At 44.4% G+C, this 26,026-nt stretch overlaps 1 protein-coding gene across 2 annotated transcripts in view; it reads right to left on the reverse strand.

Moving 5' to 3' along the window:
* The window catches only part of malt3 (MALT paracaspase 3), a 112,333-nt gene that overhangs the window by 12,917 nt on the left and 73,390 nt on the right, over positions 1-26,026 (reverse strand). For both annotated transcript variants that reach the window (XM_068015393.1, XM_068015392.1), the window contains exons 11-13: positions 22,397-22,471; positions 19,498-19,625; positions 5,137-5,286 (exon numbers count right to left, since the gene is read on the reverse strand). In XM_068015393.1, the coding sequence (XP_067871494.1) occupies positions 5,137-5,286; positions 19,498-19,625; positions 22,397-22,471 (353 nt within the window). The remainder of the gene's footprint in view (positions 1-5,136; positions 5,287-19,497; positions 19,626-22,396; positions 22,472-26,026) is intronic.

A 26,026-nucleotide genomic window follows, 5' to 3' on the forward strand; every position in this document is an offset into this window, starting at 1 on the left:
CAGTACGTTCCATTTCCTGTCCACCATTGTTCACAATTTAGAGCAACGATCAATAAAACAAATAAATTGTTGAACTACATGGTCAGAACAGTAGAATATACATCAGCGGAAGTAGGGATCAAAGTGTATAGTACTCAGACCGTAACACTGTGTCTAGGTTTGGTCACCAGGAAACGACGGAGAGAGTCAGTCAGAGAAAAGTCACAAAGTGATCCATACTGTCAGATTTGATTTAAGATAAAATACTGGGCTTTTCATCTTAGAAGGGAGGCGTCAATAAGGTGATCTTATAGAGGGATGAAAGATTGTCAAGCAAATGGCTCAAAGTGTAAGCCCAGAATAAATTATGGGAGTAGGACATTTAGCCCTTTGAGACTTTTCCTCCATTTAATAAGATCATAGCTGATCTTGAATTTTGAGGGGCCTGGTTAGAGTGGAGGTGAAGTAAAAGCTGGCTACCCGACCCGAACCCGATGATGTGTTGGGTTCGGGTCGGGTCAGGTGGCACTTCCGGGTCCAGCATTTGGGCTCGATCGGGTCAGGCTAGGTCACACAGGCTCTACCACCACCTCCGGTAAGTTGCTCCAATGTTAATGTACTTTTTGAACTTGAAATGTGGTTTTGTTACAGTTATTTTAAGCTTGTGCAGATAAACAATAAAGTGAAAAACGGAAGGTAGGTTAAATGATGGTCGGGTGCGGGAAAAAAATGAAAGGATTCAGGCCAGGTTGGGCTCAGGGTCGGATGTGGTTCTGTCGGGCTCGGGTCGGGTTTTATTTGCAGACCCGAGCTGTCCTTTAAGGTGAAGCATCTATTCACCTTAGCAGAGAGGTCAGTGACGAGGGAGCATAGATTTAAAGTGATTGGTAGAAAAATTAGAGGGGAGATGAGGAAAAATGTTTTCACCCAGAGGGCGGTGATGGGCGGGAACTCACTGCCTGAAAGGGTAGTTGAGGCAGAAACCCTCAACTCATTCAAAAGGAGCCTGGATATGTACCTCAAGTGCCGTAAACTGCAGCTCCAGACCAAATGCTGGAAGGTGGGATTAGAATAGGTGGATCGTTTTTTGGCCGGCACTGACACGTTGGACCAAGTGGCCTCTTTCTGTGCCTTAAACTTTCTCTGATTCTATTCTATTTATTTATTATTTATTTAGAGATACAGCACTGAAACAGGCCCTTCGGCCCACCAAGTCTGTGCCGACCAACAACCACCCATTTATACTAACCCTACAGTAATCCCACATTCCCTACCACCTACCTACACTAGGGGCAATTTACAACGGCCAATTTACACATCACCTGCAAGTCTTTGGCTGTAGGAGGAAACCGGAGCACCCAGTGAAAAACCACGCAGTCACAGGGATAACTTGCAAACTCCGCACAGGCAGTACCCAGAACCGAACCCGGGTCGCTGGAGCTGTGAGGCTGCAGTGCTAATCACTGCGCCACTGTAATCTGTATCTTAACAATCCACCCGCCTTGGAATACACAGGTTCCATCGATATTAGTTAGGACTAGCATCAGGAAGTTCTTCATACCAAGAGTGATCAATGTGTGGAATAAAGCTGCAGATAGGGGAGTAGAGGTGGAAATCTTGGAATAATTCAAGAACAATTGGGGGACCTTTAGGTCTTTCGAGATGGATGAACCAGGACGGGCTGCCTGGCCTTCCTCATCTGCAATTATCTGGTGAAATCTGGAGATTGTAAACCTGCTCCCACATACAGGTGCCATGAGTTAGGAACATGTCAAGTTTGACACAGATACTGCACACATTACTACAGGAAGATCATGACCTCCATAACAAAGGAACCTGACCTGCACATCAGGAGACAGCAGGACCTCAAGATCAAAGAGGTCACAGTAACAATCTGGGCAGAAGTGATCTTAATATCAAAAGTCAAAGATAATCATGATAAAGAAAACCTGTACTTCTGACACGAGTTTACCAATGCTGCACTTGATGATGCAAAGGTTCAAGCAGCACAGGAGATTGAGATCGGTCACTGACCACTCATACACTCACATCACCAGATTAATCAAGGTACCTGGAGTGTTATAGGCTTTAAACTGATCCATGCCTCGAGATGATTTACACATAAATGGATAGCTGAGTGTGATTAACTAGCTGAAAATGAATCAAGGGTTCAGTGATCTATATATAAAATTGTATATGCCTGAAAATATGAGTTACAGGCTGGAATCTAACAGAGGGATTCAAGTGAAAGCGTGTAGCATGAGCATGGCCCCTGCAAAAGTTTTGAAGTATCCTTTGATCCTAATTACATAAAAATATTTAACTCACTACCTGTTCTGTTTTATGGAATGTGCAGTATGTGTGGAATTCTGCTCTTTAAAACCATTAGCATTTCTGGGAGTGTTCCAGGTCTCTTTTTCAGGAATGTTTAGCCTCTCCGTTCACTGCCAGGAGGTGATTACAGAATCCCCCTACTGCAGGTTTAGTAGAGTTTTCTATGTTGTAGATTTCAGGGAGATTTCCCCCCCCATGCACAGTACAGTATTAATTATAACTAAAATAACTAACACTGGCAGCTTACCCCTCCCCACACTATTCACTGTAGCTAAGGGGAAGTCAGGAACTATTCACACTATAGCAGCATTGTTATCACAAATGGTACTGCAGCCATTGCAAATGCTGCCTCATTTCGGACTCAGATCCTGAGCTGACCTGAAGGAACGAAGTGGAATAAGAGTCCCTAAAGTTATACAGAGCTTTGCTCCGATCCCATCTGGAATACTGCATTCAGTTCTGGGCACCACGCCTCAGGAAGAATATACTGGCCTCAAAGGGGCTGCAGCCCAAATTCACCAGAATGATACGTTAGAGGGTTCAATTATGAAGACCGGTTGCATGCTTGTATTCCCTTGAGTTTGGAAGGTCGAGGGGTGATCTGATTGAGGTGTTTAAAATGTTAACAGGATTTGTTAGGGTAGATAGGGGGGGTGGGAATCCAAAATTAGAGCTCAGCCATTCAGATTGAGGAAGCATTTTTCCACATAAAGTATATTAGAAATTTGTATGTCTCACCCACTCCCTGCCAGAAAAATGCAGTGGGGTGGGGGGTGGGGGGGGACAGTTAGACCTTTCAAGGCTGAGATCAACAGACTTTTATTAGGGAAGGGCATTGAGGGAATTTGGAATTAAAGCAGGTAAATGGAGCTGAAGCAGAGAGCAGCCATGATCTAATCAAATGGTGGCCTAACCCCGTCCCCAATGTTCCTAAAGATGTGAATAAGCCTGAGGGTATAATAATTGCAATCTAAAGGTGTTTCAAAACCTAATTATTGAGATATATGGAATGTGTTACCATCAACAAGGCACAAGTCAGGAGTGTGATGGAATAGTCTGCACTTGCCTGGATGGATGCAAATACAATAACACTGAAGAAGTTCGATACCATCCAGGACAAAGCAGCCCACTTGATTGAGTGTAGCCATGGCTCAGTTGGTAGCACTCTCACCTAAGTCAGACAGTTGTGGGTTCAAGTCCCACTCCAGGATTTGAACACACAAATCAAGGCTAGCACTTCAGTGTAGCACTGAGGGAGTGCTGAACTGTCAGAGCTGCCGTCTTTTAGATATGACATTAAACAAAGGCTTTGTCTGCCCTCTCAGGTGGGCATAAAAGATCCCATGGCATATTTCAAAGAACAGCAGGGGAATTATCCTCAGTAACCTGGCCAAAATTTATCCCTCAGTCAACATCACCAAAACATATTATATGGTTGTTACCACATTGCTGTCTGTGGGAGCTTGCTGTGCAAAATTAGCTCCTGCGTTTCCTGTAACAGTGACCACACTTCAAAAGTATTGCTGAAAATAGAGACAATCAAATTGGTTGTCAGTAGGACTCGCAGTGTGGCACATTTGCGTGTACTGGAAGCTACATATATTAATACACAGGGCCCTGTTCTTTGCAGACAGAAAGAATATGTACAAACATTGTGCCTGTTTCATCTAAACAAAATAAGTGACAGCTGGTTCATTCCTCAGGGCAATGCCTTGACCAGAGTCAAGCTGCCTGGCTTAAATTTCAAACAAAGCTTGGCAGTTCACTGTCAGTCACCATAAACTGGTGCATTCTCCATGGCAATGCCTCTACCAATCAGAGTTCACTTGCCAACCAATCAGCACTCTCTTCTCATACAGTATAAAATTGTTGTTTTTCCTTACATTGGTTATTCTTGTGGATTGTCCTTATGAGTGCAAGATGAAAAGCTTCGACAACCTGTCTCTATTTTCAGCAATACTCAAGTTCTGCACTACTAAATGACTTCAAAAGTACTTAATTGGCTGTAAAGTGCTTTGAGACCGCAGGTGGCAGTGAAAGGTGCTATATAAATTGAAGTTTTTTTCAGTCTCAGTCCTGCAGGGGGCAGCACTGCACAATAGTATTCACATCAAGCTCCAGACAATTTCATGGACTTTATCATTTAAGTCACAGAGATAGATTGTCTATTCACAACATTTAGGAGGAGAATAGTCTCAGAAGCAACAAATTTATATCGCAGTCATGTCACTAATCAGATGGGGGGGGGGGGTTTAATTGAAGTGGGGGGGGTGGGGTGAGGGAGGGATTACTAATTGAGGTGGGGAGCTGTTTTGCTGAACTGAAGCATTCCAGTAATTCATTAGCAGTTTAGTTCGGCTTAAAGATTCCACAGCAGAGGATAGCCTGGGTTCATCAGTAATGAGGTCAGATACTTGCTTTCAACAAATATCTTGCCCACAAAATAGTTTTGCTGGGGGAAGTACAAATGAAGAACCCTACCAACAAAGTTGGGATATATGATGCAAAATACAATGAAAAGAATACAGGGGCGTTACTTCACACTACCTTATGGATTATTGAGAGAGGGGGAATTAAGTTTTATTTTTTTAAATTTATTTATAGATACAGCACTGAAACAGGCCCTTCGGCCCACCGAGTCTGTGCCGACCAACAACCACCCATTTATACTAATCCTACATTAATCCCATATTCCTACCACATCCCCACCTTCCCTCAATTCCCCTACCACCTACCTATACTAGGGGCAATTTATAATGGCCAATTTACCTACCAACCTATCAAGTATTCCTGTAACTTAGTTGGTGAAGCTGGGCATCTTACCGTTGGCTCGTCTCCAGCGTTCGTTCCTTGCTCTCAGCTGCATCGTGTGTCCTGTGGCACAGATCTCATCAGTCAGTGCACGGCGCTCCTTCAAGGTGTGCCTGATCTCCATTACCTGCTTGCCAATAATCAGCTGGTCTTTCCCCATGTCTGTGGTAGAAAACAACAGTCACTGATTCAATGGGGAAATAGACCCAAAACATTGACAGCGTACAACTAGCCATGTTTCATCACTCACGGTACGTCTCTGTTGTTGAAAAAAAAAATATCAATCAGGGTTTAGAAATTCTTAAATAAAAGCAAAATGCTGCAGATGCTGGAAATCTGAAATAAAAAACAGAAAATACTATAAACACTCAGCAAGTCAGGCAGCATCTGTGGTGAGAGAAACAGAGTTAATGTTTCAGATCGATGACCTTTTATCAGAACTAACATTAACTCTGTTTTTTACCCCAAATCTGCTGAGTGTTTCCAGCATTTTCAGGTAGAAATTCACTGGGTGAATAATATTGGTTTTCAAATCATTCTTTTATTCCCATTGACTTCTGGATGCACACGGACTCTCACGCATCTACAGGTGCTCTGCAAGATTTCACTGTAATAGGATGTGTCAAAAGCAAAATTCTATATGAAGCTTTAAATTAGGAACAGCCAAGCTTTTTGTATTCATGGGCCATGTAATTGCATAATATGGTCCTTGGGTTCCATTACTGCCCATGCTTAGTTGAGAAGATAGTGACTATTTTTCTCGAACCACTGTAGTCTGTGTGAGTGATGGTGCTCACAATACTGCTAGGTAGGGAGTTGGACTCAGCGACAATGAAAAACAGTGATATATGGCCACCGAATGGAGTGTGGCTTGAAAGGGGACTTGCAGGGGATGGTGTTCCCATGCAGCTGCTGTCCTTGTTCTTTTGGGTAGTGGAGGTCATGGATTTGGGAAGCACTATCGAAGTATCCTTGGTGAGTAGCTGCACTGCTGCCATGATACATCAGTGGTGGAGGGGCTGGATGTTTAGGCTGATGGATAAAGTCCCAGTTAAACAGAATACTTTTTCCTGGATGATGTTGAGCTTCTTGAGTGTTGTTGCAGCTGCACCCATAAGGAGATGAATCATTTGCCACAGAATACCCAACTTCTGACCTGTTCTTGTAGCCATGACATTTATGTGGCTGGTCCAATTGAGTTTCTCGTCAATGGTGACCCCAAGGATGTTGATATTGGGGGTCTCGGTATTGTGATTTAGAACCAGCCACCATTGAGGTAACAATGCTAGAAGGAGCTCCTGGTACACATAATACATTAAGATATCTATAACAGGTAAAGTAACACATTTCAGAGAAACTTTTTATTATAGATTTTCCATAAGGTGGAGTCTATGATGTCTCTCCCAGTCTTGTCCTGTGGGTGGGGACAGATTGTGAACAATTAGATCAGATGGCTAAAATGTGATGAACTATTGGATTCAATCTGAAGTCGAAAACCATAAATGCAAATATAAGCAGTTTATTTAAGTCAACACATTAAATGGAGTGGTTTACATCCACCGAGGAAATAACGGGAGAGAAACCAACCACAGCTGGAGAGTTCCTTTGGTAGCCTGGCCAACATTCATCTCTCAACCAACACTACTAAAAACAGATTAATTGGCCAATGGTTTCAGTATTTTGTGAGATCTCGCCGTGAACAAACTGACAGTCTCATTTGCCTACATTTCAAAAGTGATGTGCTTTGAGATGTCTAAAGGATTTGAAGGGCACTTATAAACAACAATGAGAAAATGGATTTTGTCGATGGGAGAGCATCAATGGGGATGCAGGAAGATGTGTACATGTTGAAAGCTTCTCAGAATGTGTGCATCAATAGTAGAGGTGTCTGTGATGTGAATTATATGATCCTGTTCTCCATTTCATTCGTGACCAGTCCCACTCCAGAGACTTGAGCACAAAAATCTAGACTGGCGCTCCAGTGTGGTACTAAGGGAGTGCTGCACTGTCGATGCCAACTTTTGGATGAGACATTAAACTGAGGTCTCATCTGCCCTCTCAGGTAAAAGATCCCATGACACTATTTTGGAGGAGAGCAGGGGAGTTCTTCCTGGTGTCTTGGCCAATATTTATCCCTCAACCAACATCACGAAAACAGATTATTTCGTCGTTATCACATTGCTGATTATGGGAGTTTGCCGTGTGCAGATTAGCTGCTGCATTTCCTACATTACAAGACTGACTACACTTTAGAAGTACTTGGCTATAAAGATCAATCGGATGTCCTGAGGTTGTGAAAAGCACTACATCAACGTAAGTCTTTCTTACTCCACTCTAGAAGTAAGGCGAGCACAAGAACTGCTCCAAGGCAGCTTTCAAAAAGAGTTGGGTGTGAAGGTTAGTCGATCAAAGTTCTTCATACCAAGAGTGATCAATGTGGGGAATAAACTTCCAGATAGAAGTGTGGAGGGAGAAACCCTGGATTCATTAAAAAACAATCGGGGACTTTAAAGGTCTTTCTAGGTGGATGAACCAGGACGGGCTGAATGGCTTTCCTCATCTAGAACTATCTGGTGAAAATTGAGACATTATAAACCTTTGCAGTTAAGAACATGCCAGGTTTGACACAGGCACTGCACACAATACTACAGGAAGGTCAAGATCACCATAACAAAGAACTTGACCTGCACATTAAGAGACAGTAGCGACCTAGAGAACAAAGAGGCCACAAGAGGCAGAAGTGACCTCAATATCAAGAGTCAAATCATGATAAGAAAAAAACTGTACTCCCAACACGAGTTTACCAATGCTGCACTATATCATGTAAAAGTTCGAGCAACATACAAAATTGATATTTATTTGTTTTATTTATTTAGAGATACAGCACTGAAACAGGCTCTTCGGCCCACCGAATCTGTGCCGAACAACAACCACCCACTTATACTAACCCTGCAGTAATCCCATATTCCCCATCACCTACCTACACTAGGGGCAATTTACAATGGCCAATTTACCTATCAACCTGCAAGTCTTTGGCTGTGGGAGGAAACCAGAGCACCCGGCGAAAACCCACGCGGTCACAGGGAGAACTTGCAAACTCCGCACAGGCAGTACCCAGAATCGAACCCGGGTCGCTGGAGCTGTGAGGCTGCAGTGCTAACCACTGCGCCACTGTGCCGCCCCCTGACCACTCATACACACACATCACCAGATTAATCATCAAGGTATCTTGATCAAACTCCTTAATGAGACTGCACCTTCTTCTTACAAAAGCTCCCACTATTATTGTATTGCATGACTTCCGGCATGGTAGAGGCTCGATAAACCTTGTCCTGTTTGCGTCTAGCAATTCCTATGTTCTCCTTTCCACCCACCATTCGTGACTAATTTAATAAGTCACTATGAGGCACATGAATGTGTTATGGGACATGGGATGACCTTAACAGCAGACCACCTTAAGAGCTAGAAGTGAAAATCACAAGAGGAAATGATGTCGCATCACACATGACTAGGGAGTTGTGGGTGTAACGTGACAGAGTGAGATGTATATATATATATACACACACACACACTCTAGTTGAGCTATAGTTAAAACCCATGTTTTCATTGGATATTACTTGTAGTCCTGTGAATTTTACAATAGTTCACATACCAAAGGGACAAGTAATATTTCAGAAAGTGCATCAGTTAAAATGCATCTAATGAACTCAGCTTTCTGCATCTTTTTTTTGATAGTTTCCCTCCCCTTCCTCCGCCCTCCAGAAGGTATTGACTTGCGATGGAGGGGATCTGTGCATCATTGACTACAGCAGACTTTTGATGAGGTAAATCAGGAGAAAATTATTTCCACTGGTTGGAGTGTTGGTAACCAGGGGGTGTATATTTCAGATCTTCGAAAGAAGAAACAACAGTTCTTGCAGAGGGTTGTTAGGATATGGATTGACTAGAAAATAGTGTGGAAAAGTGAATCAGTAATTCATTTAAAGTAAAGTGGATAAACATTTGAAAAATAATTATTTGGAAGGGTATGGGAATATGCACCAGACATGTGGGTCTAGATACTTGATCTACTTAAAGGCTTCTACATTGTAATGGTTGTCGGGTGTTTGTGGACAAATTCATTTCAAAGCAGGCATCCTGTGTTTTTCCGGGGAAGCATATCAAAACTTCAATGCAAGATCTGTAGCGAGGAATTATTTAATATTTAATTTCTCAGATATGCCTGCCTTGATACTCAGAGCAGCTGTACTGTCTCCAATACCCATCCCAACTCTTTAAATAGACCGAATTTACATTTATTCCCTCAACAAAATACTTGCTGTTGTAGTATCCCCTTTCATGTGGAACTAAATGTCTAATTCAATAGGAATTCCAAAACACTCCATATTTTGCTACTCCATGTTACTGATTGACACTTAAAGATCAGCAAATCATTAAATAACTCAAATATTCAATTCCATTAAAAACAGGAAACTTTCTGGCCAACTAGTATGAAATAGAAAGGTAACTAATTTTGCATTAGTGAAATAAAACAGCAAAGCTCAGTAAAACAAGCTTTGTTTACGGGCGACTGATCTTGGACCGATAAATCCCACCACTGCCAGGCCACCAGCATGACCGATGGTCATCGATTGGTTGGTTGGGGGGGGGGGGGGGGCGCGGAGGGGTGCAGCAGGGCTATGATAATGGGAGTCTCATTGTTTGGGCAAGGTTCACAGGAGGAGCGCAGAGGGTCCCAGGAAATTTATGGTGTGGTGCAAGCACCATAGCTTTCTATAAATAATAACAGTATTCACCACGGATTCAAGACGCAAGTTTCCAGCAGATTCAGGCCCTTTATCTCTGGCTGCTCTACAGACCCCTCGTTGCCATGAGCAATAGCTCCAGCCAGCCAGGGATTGCATTAATCACAGTGCCCGTTTCTATTTAAACCGTCACAGCCTTTGATTTCGATCAGCCGTCGAAAAGCTGGGAGTGCTGTTCCATGTTCCTGTCCTGCATCAAGCTGCTGGTCCACTGCAGAGGCAGCTGTCAATGCACGAGGCCAAAAAGCTCAAGTTTCCTACATCTGAAAGCTCAGCGTGCATTTCAGGCAAATGAGGTCACTGCTTACGCAGGTCTTGCCCGCAAAGAGGAGTCTGATTACCAGACAGACCTTTTAACTGCAAAATTATCAACCAGGCAGAAATAGTTGATGTTGATTAACAACTCCGTGCCTCTGAACGAGAAAAGCGATTTAGCTTTGTTCAAATATTTCTGCTTCTCTGCTACTCCCACACCATTCTCTTATCAATAGCCTAAAAGATTCAGAAGGTTGCGGGTTCAAGTTCCACTCCAGGTGCTTGAGCACAAAATCTAAGCTGACACTCCAGTGCAGTACTGAGCAAGTGCTGCAGTGTCGGAGGTGCCATCTTTCAGATGAAAAGGTTAAACTGAATGTGCTCTCAGGTGGGCTTAAAGGATCCCATAGCACTATTTATCCCTTGGCCAGTATCACGAGAACAGATCACCTGGTCATTATTTCATTGCTGTTTGTGGGAGCTTGCTATGCACAATTTGGTTGCAGCGTTTCATACATTTGTCATAAGAGTTTTGTTTTTTAAAAAACCTAAGAGGTCGATGTGCCTTTAAGACTGAGGGAAAAAAAAGGACTTTCTGTGAACTAAATGTTGACATTTGGTGTTTGAAGTGCAGGCTGTAAAACTCATATCCAAGCAACCAGAAACTTTTACGATTGTCTTGCGACTTGGTTGTTTTTGAAGGTTTTTAGGCAGCTCTGCAGTGTGAAACAGATCAGGGAACAGCTAGCAATCAGCTGGCTGGGGCTGTGATTTGCTGATAGACCAGAAAAAGACCTATATTCTCTGAAAAGAAGCCTTCTGATCTCATATAAAGAAATACTACATTTAAGGTTTGGTTTTGACCTACCTGAAGAGAGAGAAAAGGCCCAGAGGAAGAGGAATATATGCACTCTGGAGGAACACTGCTTTGGAGAAAGGAAGCCTTGTGTTTCAAGTGCGGCAGGTTGCTGTTTCCTCCAGTTTCAAGAATCCCTGCCTCAAGAATGAGTCCTATTGTTTTTCATCTTTTTTGGAAGTTGCTGACATCTCAAGAAAGTTTCTACTGTTAGACTGCTACTTTAAAATTTAAGTAGACCTGTTGCTACACCTTAAGCTGAATGAACTGTGTGACACCTACTGCAGATGAATTGCCTTGAACGCCTACCTATCACAGACTGTTTATTATACTCACCTGGAGAGACATCAAATGGTATCTGACTATTCGACTCTGGGACACCTCATCAATCCGGAAATATCCTACCAGACTCTGAAACAATTATTTTATTGTTCCTAAGCAACATTACAACTCAAAACACCCTTTTTCCCCGGTTAACCGATTTTTGAATGCAAGTGTGTGTGCACGAGGATTAGGAAGAATGAGGAGTTATAAAATCTTTTCATACATATAAATTTATCCCATTATTGTTTAAGATTTTATTGTATTAATAAATAATTAATTTTGTTGTTGTAGGTGGGAAACTTTACTAATACGCTGTGACCTGTGGAGTAGCGAGACTGAATTGACAGTGCATTACTCCCGCCTTGGTCGTAACACATTACAACAGTGACTACATTTCAAAATGCTTCCTTGCCTGTAAAATGCTTTGGGATGTCCTGAGGATGTGAAAGGTTCTATATAAATGCAACGCCTTTCTTTTCCTGAATCAAAAGAGTGGCACCATGCAATTTATGACCAAAGTCAATGTGTCTTCTTGTTCAAACAGTTTGGAGGTACAATTCAGCACTGTGGAAAGGGAACTGCCTTTTCTCCTCCCCCAGCATATATAGCGGAGATTGACCCAGCCTAGTTCTCCAATCAGGGGACCAATACTGTTGTTTCTTTTCCTTCATTCCCACCTCCACCACCGCAATTCTCTCTTGTAGGTGCAGAGTCTCAGCTGGCATATAGTTCATAGGCATGCAGCATTTTGGTATCTGCCCCAATGGATTATTCTTGATGTGCAAGCCCAGATCGTGAGTGCCGTTGGCCTATTTGACTGTGGGAAGCGTCACTGCCTAGTTCAATCATACCTTCAACTTACTACTTAAAAAGTTGGGATTTTCCATCAAGATGGGGTGGGGAGGGAGGGGCACTGGATGATGATCATGTGTAGGAGCCCTTCCCAACCCAAGGTCTTTGCACCCAGTGTAGCACCCTGACTCAGATCAGTTAAATGAGCCCAGACCGGAAGGTGAATCTGGAACTTTCCCTGTCCATGTTGTTCAAAGTACAAATACAATTATGTCATACAGAGCCAGTGATCACCTGGACTGGTTTCTATTGTCTGAGTGGGAGGGACAGAAAGGAATTTCCCAGAGAATTTCTTTCTGAAATTGGCCTGAGGTTTCTTAAAAAAATATTTTTTCATCGACTCTCCCAGGAGATCGTATGGCTTTTTGGGGGTGTTGGGGGGAGATATACAAGGTATTATAATTATGTAGAACAGGCTGTCTGTCATTGTCTGTAATTCTATATTCAGAATTGCATTTACTGCACTTAGCCATCAGGGAATGTTGAGTTTTACACCTATTCATTCTGTATCAATGTATTTTTAATGTGTCATCTTAAGAGCCCACAGTGAAGCAGCCAGCAATACAATAACAGGATAATTGTAGGGGCCAGTACTATATATGCAATATTCCCCACATATATTTGCATCTTTACAGCTCAATAGTCAATATATTTAACAAATATCCACTATCCAGCTCACAGTCACAAATAATCCACCTGGATCTGGATCTCACCATGCTCTGCCATAATGCCTCAACTAAGTCTCTTTCCTATAACTGGTTGGGAGTGACTGGCCACTTTATAGCCACCATTATGAAACAAAATGGAAAAGTGTAGTGCATATATAGTGAAGCAATAACATCAGTCTTTCAATTCTAGCTTGCCTGAGGCATGAATTATTTAACAGAGAGTCAGAGCACCTCATTGTTTGGACAGCACTGTAACTACCATATAATTAACCTGAATTCAGAGCCAGAGGAGCTCCATAGTAATAGCAGCTGACATCTGTGAACGCAAGTGAGTATACACCATTATATGGAAACCGTATTAACCAATGACTGAAATCAGCTCACATTCCTTACACAGGCTTGGTACCTTCCACTCACTGTATGATCCACTGATGCATGCTGCCACCTCTTTTTCAAATGTCTCTCCTTCCTCCCTGAAAGGGAGATCTTGTGAGATACAGTTCCATGACTGGTGCCCACTTTGAAATCTCACCCAAGACTGATGCCCCTGCCACTGGACTCAATATTCACCCCTCCACTACCTGCGGCTGCAGCGTGCACGGCAGCAACTCACCAAGATTTTTCGACAGCACCACCCACCCTTGAGACCTCCATCACTGAGGAAGGCAAAAGCAGCAATGTTAAGGGAACACCACTACCTTCAACTCACATACCATCCTGACTTGGATTCAAACCTTCATTATTGCTGGGTACAAATCCTGGAATTCACTAAACATTGCACGAGTGCCATCACCACAAGGACATACAAACACACGAATTAGGAGCAGGAGTAGGCCACTTGGCCCCTCGAGCCTGCTCCACCATTCAATAGCTCATGGCTGAACTAACTACTCTACATTTCCACCTACCCCGATAACTTTCCACTCCCTCGCTTATCAAGAATCTATCTACCTCTGCCTTAAAAATATTCAAAGACTCGGCTTCCACCGCCTTTTGAGGAAGAGCGTTCCAAAGACTCACGACCCTGAGAGAAAATATTTCTCCTCATCACTGTCTTAAATGGGTGAGCCCTTATTTTTAAACAGTGACCCTAATTCTAGATTCTCCCACAAGGGGAAACTTCCTTTCCACATCCACCCTGTCAAGACCCCTCAGGATCTTATATGGTTCAATCAAGTCACCTCTTACTCTTCTAAATTCCAGCGGATACAAGCCTAGCCTGTCCAATCTTTCCCCCGTAAGACAGCCCACCAAATCCAGCTATTAGTCTAGTAAACCTTCTCTGTACTGCCTCCAATACATTTACATTCTTCCTTAAATAAGGAAACCAGAACTGTACACAGTACTCCAGATGTCGTCTCACCAATGCCCTGTATAGCTGAAGCATAATCTCCCTACTTTTGTATTCAATTCCCCTCGCAATAAACGATAACATTCTATTAGCTTTCCTGATTATGTGCTGCACCTGGATACTAACCTTTTGCGATTCATGCACTAGGACACCCAGATCCCTCTGCATCTCCGAGCTCTGTAATCTCTCACCATTTAGATAATATGCTTCTTTTTTATTCTTCCTGCCAAAATGGACAATTTCAAATTTTCCCACGTTATACTCCATTTGCCAGGTCTTTGCCCACTTACTTAACCTATCTACATCCCTTTGTAGCACCCTTATGTCCTCTTCACAAGTTATTTTCCTATCTATCTTTCTGTCATCAGCAAATTTAGCAACCCATACCTTCAGTCACTTCATCTAAGTCATTTATATACATTGTAAAAAGTTGAGGCCCCAGCACAGATCCCAGTGGCATACTACCCGTTACATCTTGCCAAACAGAAAATGACCCATCAATCTTCTATCCATGCCAATATGTTACCCCCGACACCATGAGCTTTTATTTTCTGCAATAACCTTTGATGTGGCACCTTATCAAATGCCTTCTGGAAATCTAAGTACAATACATCCACCGGTTCCCCATTATCCACAGCACATGTAACTCCCTCAAAGAACTCCAATACATTGGTTAAACATGATTTCCCTTTCACAAAACCATGTTGACTCTGCCTGATTACCTTGAATTTTTCTAAATGCCCTACTATAACGGCTTTAATAATAGCTTCTAACATTTTCCCTAAGACAGAGGTCAAGCTATCTGGCCTGTTATTTCCTGCTTTCTGTCTCCCTCCCTTTTTGAATAAAGGAGTTACATTCACTATTTTCCAATCTAACGGAATCCCCAAATCTAGGGAATTTTGGAAAATTGAAACTAAAGCATCAACTATCTCACTAGCCATTTCTTTTAACACCCTAGGACGGCATGGTTCAAGAAGGCAGCCATCACCACCTTCTCAAGGCACCTAGGTATGGGCAATGAATGTGGCCTTGCCAGCATAGATATATGTACAAAAAGAGGGCAATCTTTCATGCGTCAGCCTTGACCGTGCATTTTGACAGCTATTTGATGGAACATGATCTCACCCAATGACGGACACTGACACAGACGCACGCATGCACGCGCACACGCAGGACATTAGCTCAGCCCCGAGCACAGCATAGCTAAATAGCACTCAACAGAAATCAGCTATATCTGCACAGCTTGGACACCGCACTCTGCACTTTGAACCTTGCTGTGTATGTCTCCATTGAAGAGAAAGTTGTCTGTACAATACCAGTTTCTAAAACAAAAGACTCAACAAAAACAGCACTAGCCTGTTGATGAAAAGGGTCCTAGCTCAATGAGAATGTGTTTGACAAACCATTTCTTTACTCACACACAATGCAATACGTAAACTGTGTTAAAAGTAGCACAAAAGTAAAAGTTGGGTTTTTCCCCTTAAGAACCACAAATTCACTTCAAAGTCATACATTCATTACATGTAACATCTTATCAGATCTCTTGAGTGTTTCACATCAGTGCAAGGCCCTTCCTGCAGCTAGATCATCTCAGTTCCTTGCAACTTCATCGTAACAAAAAGATATTTTGGGGTTAGTAATAACCTAACTAGCCAGGCAGGAAACCCATAGGATTGGGTAAAATTCTCATTTTACACCCCACCCAAAGGGCGGCACAGTGGCGCAGTGGTTAGCACCGCAGCCTCACAGCTCCAGGGACCCGGGTTCGATTCCGGGTACTGCCTGTATGGAGTTTGCAAGTTCTCCCTGTGTCTGCGTGGGTTTTCTCCGGGTGCTCCGGTTTCCTCCCACAAGCCAAAATACTTGCAGGTTGATAGGTAAATTGGCCATTATAAATTGTCACTAGTATAGGTAGGTGGTAGGGAAATATAGGGACAGGTGGGGATGTTTGGTAGGAATATGGGATTAGTATAAATGGGTGGTTGATGTTCGGCACAGACTCGGTGGGCCGAAGGGCCTGTTTCAGTGCTGTATCTCTAATCTAATCTAATTACTTTTCGTTGACTTCATTAGAAAGTAAAATCAGCATTACATCTAAACCTGTCAGTTGCCCAACAGGTGGGTTAAGTTAAAATGACCCCCTTTGGGTTTTTCTCCCTCTCAAAATTCAAGCAGGTTTGCAAACACTTTTTTGTGCAGACAGCAGAAACAGGAGAAGTTGGATGACACATTTGGACAGACTCGAGAAACTGGGAGTGTTTTCCTTTGAGCAGAGAAGATTAAGGGAAGAGTTAAAAGACCTGTTCAAGATCATGAAGCATTTTGATAGAGTAGATAGGGAGAAATTGTTTCCACTGGTAGGAGTGTCAGTAGCCAGAGGACACCGTAAAGGCTATGGGCCCTGACAACATTCCAGACTTGTGCTTCAGAACTAGCTGTGCCCCTCGCCAAGCTGTTCCAGTACAGCAACAACACTGGCATCTACCCGGCAATGTGAAAAATTGCCTAAGTATGTCTTGGCATGGACAAATCCAACTTGGCCAATTACTGCCCTAGTTCTTATCTTCTTACGTTCTTATCAGTCTACTCGCGATCATCAGCAAAGTGATGGAAGGGGTCGTCGACAGTGATATCAAGCAGCACTTGCTCAGCAATAACCTGCTCAGTGACGCTCAGTTTGGGTTGCACCAGGGCCACTCAGCTCCTGACTTCATTACAGCCTTGGTTCAAACATGGACAAAACAGCTGAACTCCAGAGGTGAGGTGAGTGTGACTGCCCTTGACATCAAGGCAGCATTTGACAGAGTATGGCATCAAGGAGCCCTAGCAAAACTGGAGTCAATGGAAATCAGGGGAAAAACACTCGCTGGCTAGAGTCATACCCACCACAAAGGAAGATGGTTGTGGTTATTGGATGTCATACATCTCAGTCCCAGGACATCACTGCAGGAGTTCCTCAGGATAGTGTCCTAGGCCCAACCATCTTCAGCTGCTTCATCAATGACCTGCCCTCCATCATAAGACCAGAAGTGGGGATCTTCACTGATGATTGCACAATGTTCAGCACCATTTGTGACTGCTCAAATACTGAAGCAGCCCATGTCCAGATGCAGCAAGACCTGGACAACATCCAGGCTTGGGCTGATAAGTGGCATGTAACATTTGCGCCACACAAGTACCAGGCAATGACCATCTCAAACAAGGAGAAAATCTAACCATCTCCCCTTGATGTTCAATGGCATTACCATTGCTGAATCCCTCACTAACAACATTCTGGGGGTTACCATTGACCAGAAACTGAAACGGATCAGCCACATAAATACTGTGGCGACAAGAGCAGGCCAGAGGCTGGGAATTCTGCACAGAGTAACTCACCACCTGTCTCCCCAAAGCCTGTCCACAATCTACAAGGCATAAGTTAGGAATGTGATGGAATACTCTCCACTTGCTTGGATGGGGGCAGCTCCAAAAACACTCAAGAAGCTCGACACCATCCAGGACAAAGCAGCCCACTTGATTGATAGTGGATGGGGTGACATTCACTCTCTCCACCACCGACGTACAGTGGCAGTGCATACCATCTACAGGATGCACTGCAGTAACTCACCAAGGCTCCTTCCAAACCCGCGACCTCTACCACCTAGAAGGGCAAGGGCAGCAGACACATGGGAACACCACCACCTGCAAGTTCCCCTCCAAGCCGCACACTATGCTAACTTGGAACTATATTGCCGTTCCTTCACTGTCGCTGGGTCAAAATCCTGGAACTCCCTTCCTAACAGCAGCGTGTACCTACATCCCAAGGACTGCAGCGGTTCAAGGTGGCAGCTCACCGCCACCTTCCCAAGGGCAATTAGGGATGGGCAATAAATGTTGGCTTTGCCAGCAATGCCCACATTCCATGAACAAATTAAAACAAAATTGTTTTCATGGAAATGGAATCTCACTATCTGCCTCACCAATGAACTGCATTGAATGGTGTTAAGTTACCACATTTTCATGGTAGGTTTGAACTGAACTTGCTTGTCCATTTCAGTCTGTGTACCCTTTACTGACATGATAAATATTAATTACTATCAGTAAACCTCTCTGGCACTGAAAATTAATTATTACAAGTGTGGCGTCTTGTTCCTTCAGCATTTAATTGTTGGAGATTTTAAAAATAAAAATTGTAAAACTTGTTTGTTAACCTTTCCTTTCTGTCTCTTTTCTCTTAACTTCTGTTTAGATACTTGATTTGACATTGAATTCAACCACTCGAATTTACACTTCCTTCTCGGTCCTTGCACTGTTCATTTCACAATGCTTCAAACTGATTGGTTAGGGAGATACACAGTTACTTGCCCTATTCACTCAGGTCCCAGATGCCCAGATTGCTTCACTGCGCTGTTATCAGCTCACACCTTCAACAACTTGCAAGCAAAATTTTAAAAACCTACACATTCAAGGGCAAGTTTAACCAATGGCAGACGTTGTCCAATGCCCTGTTACAGTTCAACTAAACAAAGGCCATAATTTGCTGTAACTCTTTGTCCTTGGCCTGATCAGTGGAAACTCTGAGGAGGCTTTTCTTTGTTGTCTCTTTCCAGCCATTCATATATCTATTTACATGAACTGTGTTTGACTGCTTCTCTGTTTCTATTTGTAAGCTATCTACTAGTGACAAGTGACTTTATCATTTGTAACAAATACAGCGATACCTCCCCCCCCCCCCCCACCCCGCCCCCTACCTCCCTGCTGTTTATTTTCCCTTTTCTCTTCATTCTGATCAGAACTTGCATTTCTATCGCACCTTTCATGACCTCAGAACTCAGGCTTTACAACCAATCAGGTACTTTTTGAAGTGTCATCACTGTTACAATGTAGGAAGCGCGGCAGCAAATTTGTGCACAGCAAGCTCCCATAACAACAATGAGGTAAATGACAATATCAAATTTTTAGTGAGAGTGACTGAGGGATAAATATTAGTCAGGACACAGAGAAGTCCCCTGCTTTTCTTCGAATCGTGCCATGGGATCTCCGACATCAGATTATCTGATCATTATCATATTGCTATTTGCAGGACCATATTGTGTGCCAAATGGCTGCTGTGTCTCCTGCATTACCACAGGGACTACTTCAAAAAGTACTTCCATCATTCTAAAGGCCATGAAAGGCACTGTATAAATTCAAATACTTTCCTTTTTCTCATTTCCAGCCAAGCAAAGATAAGCAGCGCATTATCAGCAAAGACTGGCATTTGTCTAAAAGGACACTTACCCTCAGAGACTTTCTCTAAAATCTGGGTGACTTTCTCTTTCTTCAGAATGTGCTTCTTAAGATACTTCATAAAGATTCCCGAGCTGTGTTCCCCATCTTGTACCTCATACGCTTCTGCATCTTCACACCTGCAATTACAGCTCAGATTAAGGGTCTGATAAAGGCTCACAGACCTGAAACGTTAACTCTGCCTCTCTCTCTCCACAGGTGCTGCCAGACTTGCTGAGTATTTCCAGCATTTCCTGTTTTTATTTCAGATTAAAAATATGATATCTTTTCCATTGCTATAGGTTTGGTTTGCTTCTTCCTCCCATGTTACCCCTTTTCTCTCCCCATCTGCTGAAGACCTGGTTACTCCAGCTTTTACAGCAGTGTTGTCCAATAGATTAGCTACTAGCCATAGATGGCTAACAGGAAGTCCTGATGTGGCTAACTGCATTTCTGATTAGGAAATGAAAAATGGCCAATTGATAGCATTTGTGGGCTTGTGATCTCCGTACTCATGTTGTGTTCATTGGTAAAACCGCAAGATGGAAAGCAGAGTGTGAAAGTTTTTTTAAAAATCAATCATTGAGTGTTCCTTAATAACGGATTGAAACTGGATGTTTATTAAGTAAACATTACACGAGAAGTATATTTATCTGTATTGTGTCAACGTGCCTAAGGCATTTAGTGCATGTGACTAAAACAGCAGGCTGGAATTTATAACCTCACTGCCGATGACATGGAGGGGCGGGCGGTCCATCCCCGGCAACAGCATCAGGTGCCGATGCCATCTTTTAAAGGGCTTTGAGCCCTACATTACAAATTTAAGTTTATCCTGAGCCTCTCCTACCCCTCCAATAACCTGCCCTCTCCCCCCTCCCCCCAAAAACACTTACCTTGTGCTCCAGACCTTCCCCCCCCCCTCAAAGTTCATTGACTTTAAACTTTACCCCTTCCCACCACCCCTTAGACCAATGAAATTAGTTTTGCCCCGCTCTCCCCCAGCTCCTGCACTGAGAAACATAGCTGCTCCCCCCCGCCCCACCAGTTTTTCGCCTCGGATCACCGGTCGGGAATCCGAAGGCACGGGAGTGCTGGCCACCAGCACGGATATCAGCGCGGCACGGATGGCGGGAGTCCGCCGCTCATTAATGCAGGTATTTAAATTTTTTTTGCACATGTAGATTTGTCTTCCGTTGCCGGGCGGCAGGGTGGGTGTGGGGTGGGGGGGGGGGGGGGGGGGGGGGAATGGGTTGCTGCTTAAGGCCACGCCACCACCGGCAATATCAGGCCAGGCCTTCCCCACGTCAAGGCCCCGTGTGGCGGGTCTCTGTCGGAGGCATTTTCCGGCACCCCGCCACCACAACCCCCAACATTGGGCGGCTGTAGAATTCACCCTAGTGTCAGTGAAACCATACCTGCGGGTAGTAAGCATTTTCTATTGGACGACATCGTTGCACAGGAGCTGACTGCCCTCTGGTGCCTTGGCTGAGTGGCAGCACTCTTGCCTCAGAGACACAAGGTTGTGGGTTCAAGCCTCGCTCCAGAGGCTGTGCACAAAATGCAGGCGGACATACCAGTATGGTAATGAGGGAGTGCTGCACTTTTGGAGGTGCTGTCTTTTGGATGAGACACTGAACTGAGGCCCAGTCTGCCCTCTCAGATGGATGTAAAAGATCCCATGGCACTAATTCAAAGTGTTTCTCAATGTCCTGACCAATATTCATGTCTTAAACCAACATCACTGAACAGGTTATTTGATCGTTATTTCAATGTTGTGTGTGGAAATTGGCTGCTGCGTTTCCTATATTACAACAGTGACAACATCTCAAGAGTACTTCATTGGCTGTAAAAGCACTTTGTGACATCATAAGGTTATGAAAGGCGCTATATAAATGCAAGTTTTTCTTCCTAAAGTGACTGAACATTTGCACGACAGTTTTTCTGCCCCGCACTAGAGAATATGATCAGCTTGGGCTCAGATAACACGGAGCAATGCTGCTCTTGGAGCTGCCCACAGAAATCACTGGTTTTTGGGGAGGCCCAGCCCTGAATACGCCCAAAGCTGATTTCCAGGTAACCAACTAACTCAGGCCTTAGCAGCTGTGGGAGTCAAACATAAACCTGCAACACCGGTATTGGGAATGGTCACTACTGTTGTGGGAGCACCACCCAGCAGTCACATATTTCTGGAAAACTGCTAATATTAATCAACAGACAGCATGCCTGCGATGTCCCCTCTGTGCATAGCTGGTAGACTGGACTGTACAGATGATAGGGCAGCCATCAACACTGTTCCACTGTTCTGAAACAGCACTGCTGTATCACATGGGAAATCTAATGCCCAGCAGGATTTTCCATCTTTTAACTTTCATGGATGGAAATATCATGGGATTGGACTGTGTAATGTTGTAGTACACACAGCTGGCTCACAACAGAAGTGGGATGATCAGATTTCTTAACCCCAAGAGATGATGGGGAGAGGGGCTGAGGGCAGGTAGAAATCTGGAACTCTCTCCCCCACCGCCCACCAAAGCACTGCTGAGGCGGGGGTGGTGTGGGAGTTAACTGATAATATCAAAATTGAGATTGATGGATTATTAGGTAGGGGTATCAACAGATATGGAATCAAGGCAGGTAAATAGAATTAAGATACAAATCAGATGTGATCAAATTGAATGGCAGTCAGGCTTGAGGGGATGAATGGTCTTCTTCTGTTCCCATGTCACACTGCCTCAGTAGGAGAGAGAGGATCTTTTGAGGCTGTGGTCAGAAAACATTTGTTGGGGCCCAGAAGTGAAGGCCTCAGTCCTACATCTGACCTACGAGACCTCAGGGCTGACACCAAGTAGAGAACATGCCTGCACATAGCTGTTGTTTACTCCCGGAATGGAACAGCAGGAGGGATACTCACGTTGCGTATCCATAGACAATATTCCCAGTGGGAGCAAGTGGCTGTAGATCAGAGGGAAGGTAATCCTGATTATACCTGGGAAACAAATGCAAAAGGGATTCACTGAAACATTTCAAGTCTCTTAAAAGCGGCTACATTCATGTATTACAGGTAGTGGCTGAACTGAATCCAACGCCAGGCAGGATGGGATCTGCAAGGGCCTGCAAAGGCCAGGGGCCAGGTGTGAGGTGCAGGCTGTCACTTAAGACAATTAGCATAGCATCCAATCAATTTTGGTCTTAGGCCCTAATTAGTATGTGGTGAACGAACTGCCAATGCAAAAACCTGCCCCTCAATTGGCAACTCACTTATCTATGGGGAAAATTTCAGATGGGGTGGTGGAATGTGAAGGGCCTGCATCAACACCAAAAGGCGAGGAAAGTTGTGCACAGAATCAAAGCACTTTAGGGCAGTGTTGGCCAATATGTTAGCCACTAGCTACATGTGGCTACTTGAGAATCCAGATGCAACTAATTGCATTTCTGATTAGGATATTAAAAAGCAAAAGGACATTGTCGTTGGGTATGTGTGAATATGAGCACGGAGATTATTGGATACGTATGTGAACTTTAATTGTTTCGCGCATTTGTTGGTAAAATTGTTAGACGAAAAGCAGAGTGCTTGTTTCTCGATCATTGTGAGTGCTTTATCCTGGTTAGTGGTGGTAGATGTTTGTTAAGTAAATACACACGTGAAGTGTATTTACCTGTATTGTGTGCAAAGAGTCTTCTACTAAAATTAGTGCATTTGGCTAAAACGCTGTTACCACCGTCACACCAGTGGCTAGTCAGCAATTTCGACTGAACAGCACTGCTTTAAAACAGCAGGCATGGTGGGCTGAACTTAGTGAGCCCGTCGCGGGTCCTGGTAGCGGACCCAGAAGTCAGCACCATTCCTGCTAGTCACATGGGCAACCGGCCCACTGCGATCACGTGGCGGGTGGCCACTTGGCATAATGGAGGCATGGGGCCCATCCAATCACACAATGGGGGTTGGGATGCAAGATGCTGAATAAGGCATCAGAAGATTCCAGAGCAGGTGCTGGTGCCATATTTAGAGAAATGCACTCATTTGTTGCTAGCTCGTCAAAACTGGAGACTCATGTTGCACTGACTCTGGACCCCCCACCCACCCCCGAGGCAGACCCCGCAGGATGGCAGAGGAAAGATATTGGTTGGCCCCACGGTTTAGCGATGCCTCCCTGGAAATTCTCCTCCAGGCTGCAAGGGAAAAGATGGGAGGTCCTCTTCCCCAGCAATGGCAAGAAAAGGTCCTCCCACTGACCAAGCAAGCCTGGATGGAGATAGCTGAGGAGGTCAGCAGCTCTAGGGTCAGCCCCAGGAAATGGGTACAAAGCTGCAAGAGGGTCAACGACCTCCTTCGTTCCGCCAAGGTGAGTGCTCCATACTTCTCTCCTTTTTAGGGATTGCAAGTGGCTTTGCAGTAGGAAGTGGGAACTGGGGAGGGAGACATGACTATGGCGATGGCAGAGGGGGTTAAGCATTATCTCATCCTGAGAGATGCATGGCTGTATCTCAGCCACAGGCCACTCTCTTTCGCAGCACACCCCCATTAACCCGCCGGAGAGCAGACAGGAGCATGAGCTATACAGGAAACCCCAGTAGGGGATGAGGGGCTGCCACTGCAAAGTATGACTATCTCCCTCTTTTCACTTGCAGGACAAGACGGCCTGTAACAGGAGGGAGACAGCCAGACTGACAGAAGCATCTCAGACATCAGGGCCTCTCAGCAGAGGAAGAGGCATCAGAATTGGCAGGATCCCAGGGCAGCCGTTCCATATCAGACTGCAGGCCGACAATGGCCTCAGCAATGTTGGACATGGCTGCCTACCTGTCGTGGCACTGAAGCTTTGCCTCGGTGCCATCAGCTTTTAACAGTCAAGAATCTGATGGCACGTGAAGGCCGCCCGCCGTCCACTTAATCCCAAGCAACGCCACCCCCCCCCCCCCTCCCATTGAATCGCGATGAATTGGATGCAAATGTATTAAAAGTAAGTCTTCAGCAATTTCAAATTACATTCCTGTCACGTCAGGGTGGGGGTGGGATGCGATTCCTCCTTGGTGGTTTCCCACCGCTGACTAAATCCGGAACTGACGGCACAACACCAGATTTTCGGGAGGTGCTTCGTTGCGATTCTCCGTCCCTCCACGCCACCATTCCCGCTCTAAACCGCACTAAATTCAGCCCACTTGTGTGCAGACCCTACAGCAATAATTACTTGACCTTTAAAAGTATTTGAAAGCTTAAAACCCCAGGGCCATAAAAATGTCTGCTCTCCCCCCACCGCCTGCAGCTGAGGATCCCTTTAAGCATCACAGGAAATGTGGTACCGCCATGCTCGGTATTGGGAGCAGGAATTAGCTGTTGGGAACGTGGTAGGGACAAAAATGACATTAGGTGGGGGTCTTAACTGTCTCTTCTTACCCCGACGCCCACCTATCCATGAGCCTCCCTCCTGTTTCTGATAATGCTCCAGGCACCAGGATAGAGATCTGTCTAACAGTCAGGGCAGACTGAAACTGGGCAGGCAAGTGGTTTTCACTGGTCACATTGTTTCAGTCTCACGACAGTACCCCACCCTCGGTTAAGTGCAAACTTGGCAGATGTGCCATGAGAATTGATCCTAGGAATAGCACTCAAAATGCGAAATAAGTCACTGCTGAAACAGGTCATGTTGGAGGCCCAATTCAACTGATTTGATTTATCACACACGCCGTGGCGGTTTCTGATTGCCTGTCCTAACACACCATGGCCCCTTCACCCATCATCCCTGTGCTCTCTGGCCTACAATTGGCTCACACTCTGGCAATGCCTGGATTTTAAAACGCTCATCCTCATCTTCAAATCCCTCCATGGTCTCTCCCCTCCCTATCTCTGTAACCCCTACAACTCTGCAAGCCCTCTGCATTCCTCCAATTCATCTTGTGCATCCCCAACTTTTACCCCTCCACCACTGGCAGCCATGCCTTCAGGTGCCTGGGTCCCAAGCCCTGGAATTCCCTCCCTAAACCCCTCGTAACTCTACCTCTCTCTCTCCTCCTTTAAGAGACTCCTTAACACCTACCTATTTGACCAAGCTGTTGGTCATCTTGTATCTAGGAGTCAAATATTGTTTGATAATGCTCCTGTGAAGCACCTTGGAATGTATTACTACATTAAAGGTGCTGTATAAATGAAAGTTTTTCTTGTTGATGGCGAGTCCTTGAAGTAGTAGTAAACTTAACATCTCACAAGATTACTTTTACTTCAGGGATATGTGAAATTGCACACTGCACAGGTTCCTGGAACTGCAGTCATACAAACGAGACCCAAATGGTAACACATTGTTGGCTACAAAGGTCAATGTACAGGGCAGGGGTCGGCAACCTACGGCTCCAGAGCCACATGCGTCTCATTAAGGTCTCATGCTGTTCCTAACCTTGATCAATTGAACCCATTTTGATGGTAATTAAATGGCTCATTTTGTTTTGTTAAAACTTTTATTAACATTGCACTTGAAAAAGCCTTGGTAAAATCCATGCTGGCTACATCAAACTACATCAACCACCCTGCTTCTCATTTCTTCAAAAA

This window comes from Heterodontus francisci, chromosome 35 (assembly GCF_036365525.1).
Source record: "Heterodontus francisci isolate sHetFra1 chromosome 35, sHetFra1.hap1, whole genome shotgun sequence".
NCBI lineage: Eukaryota > Metazoa > Chordata > Chondrichthyes > Heterodontiformes > Heterodontidae > Heterodontus > Heterodontus francisci.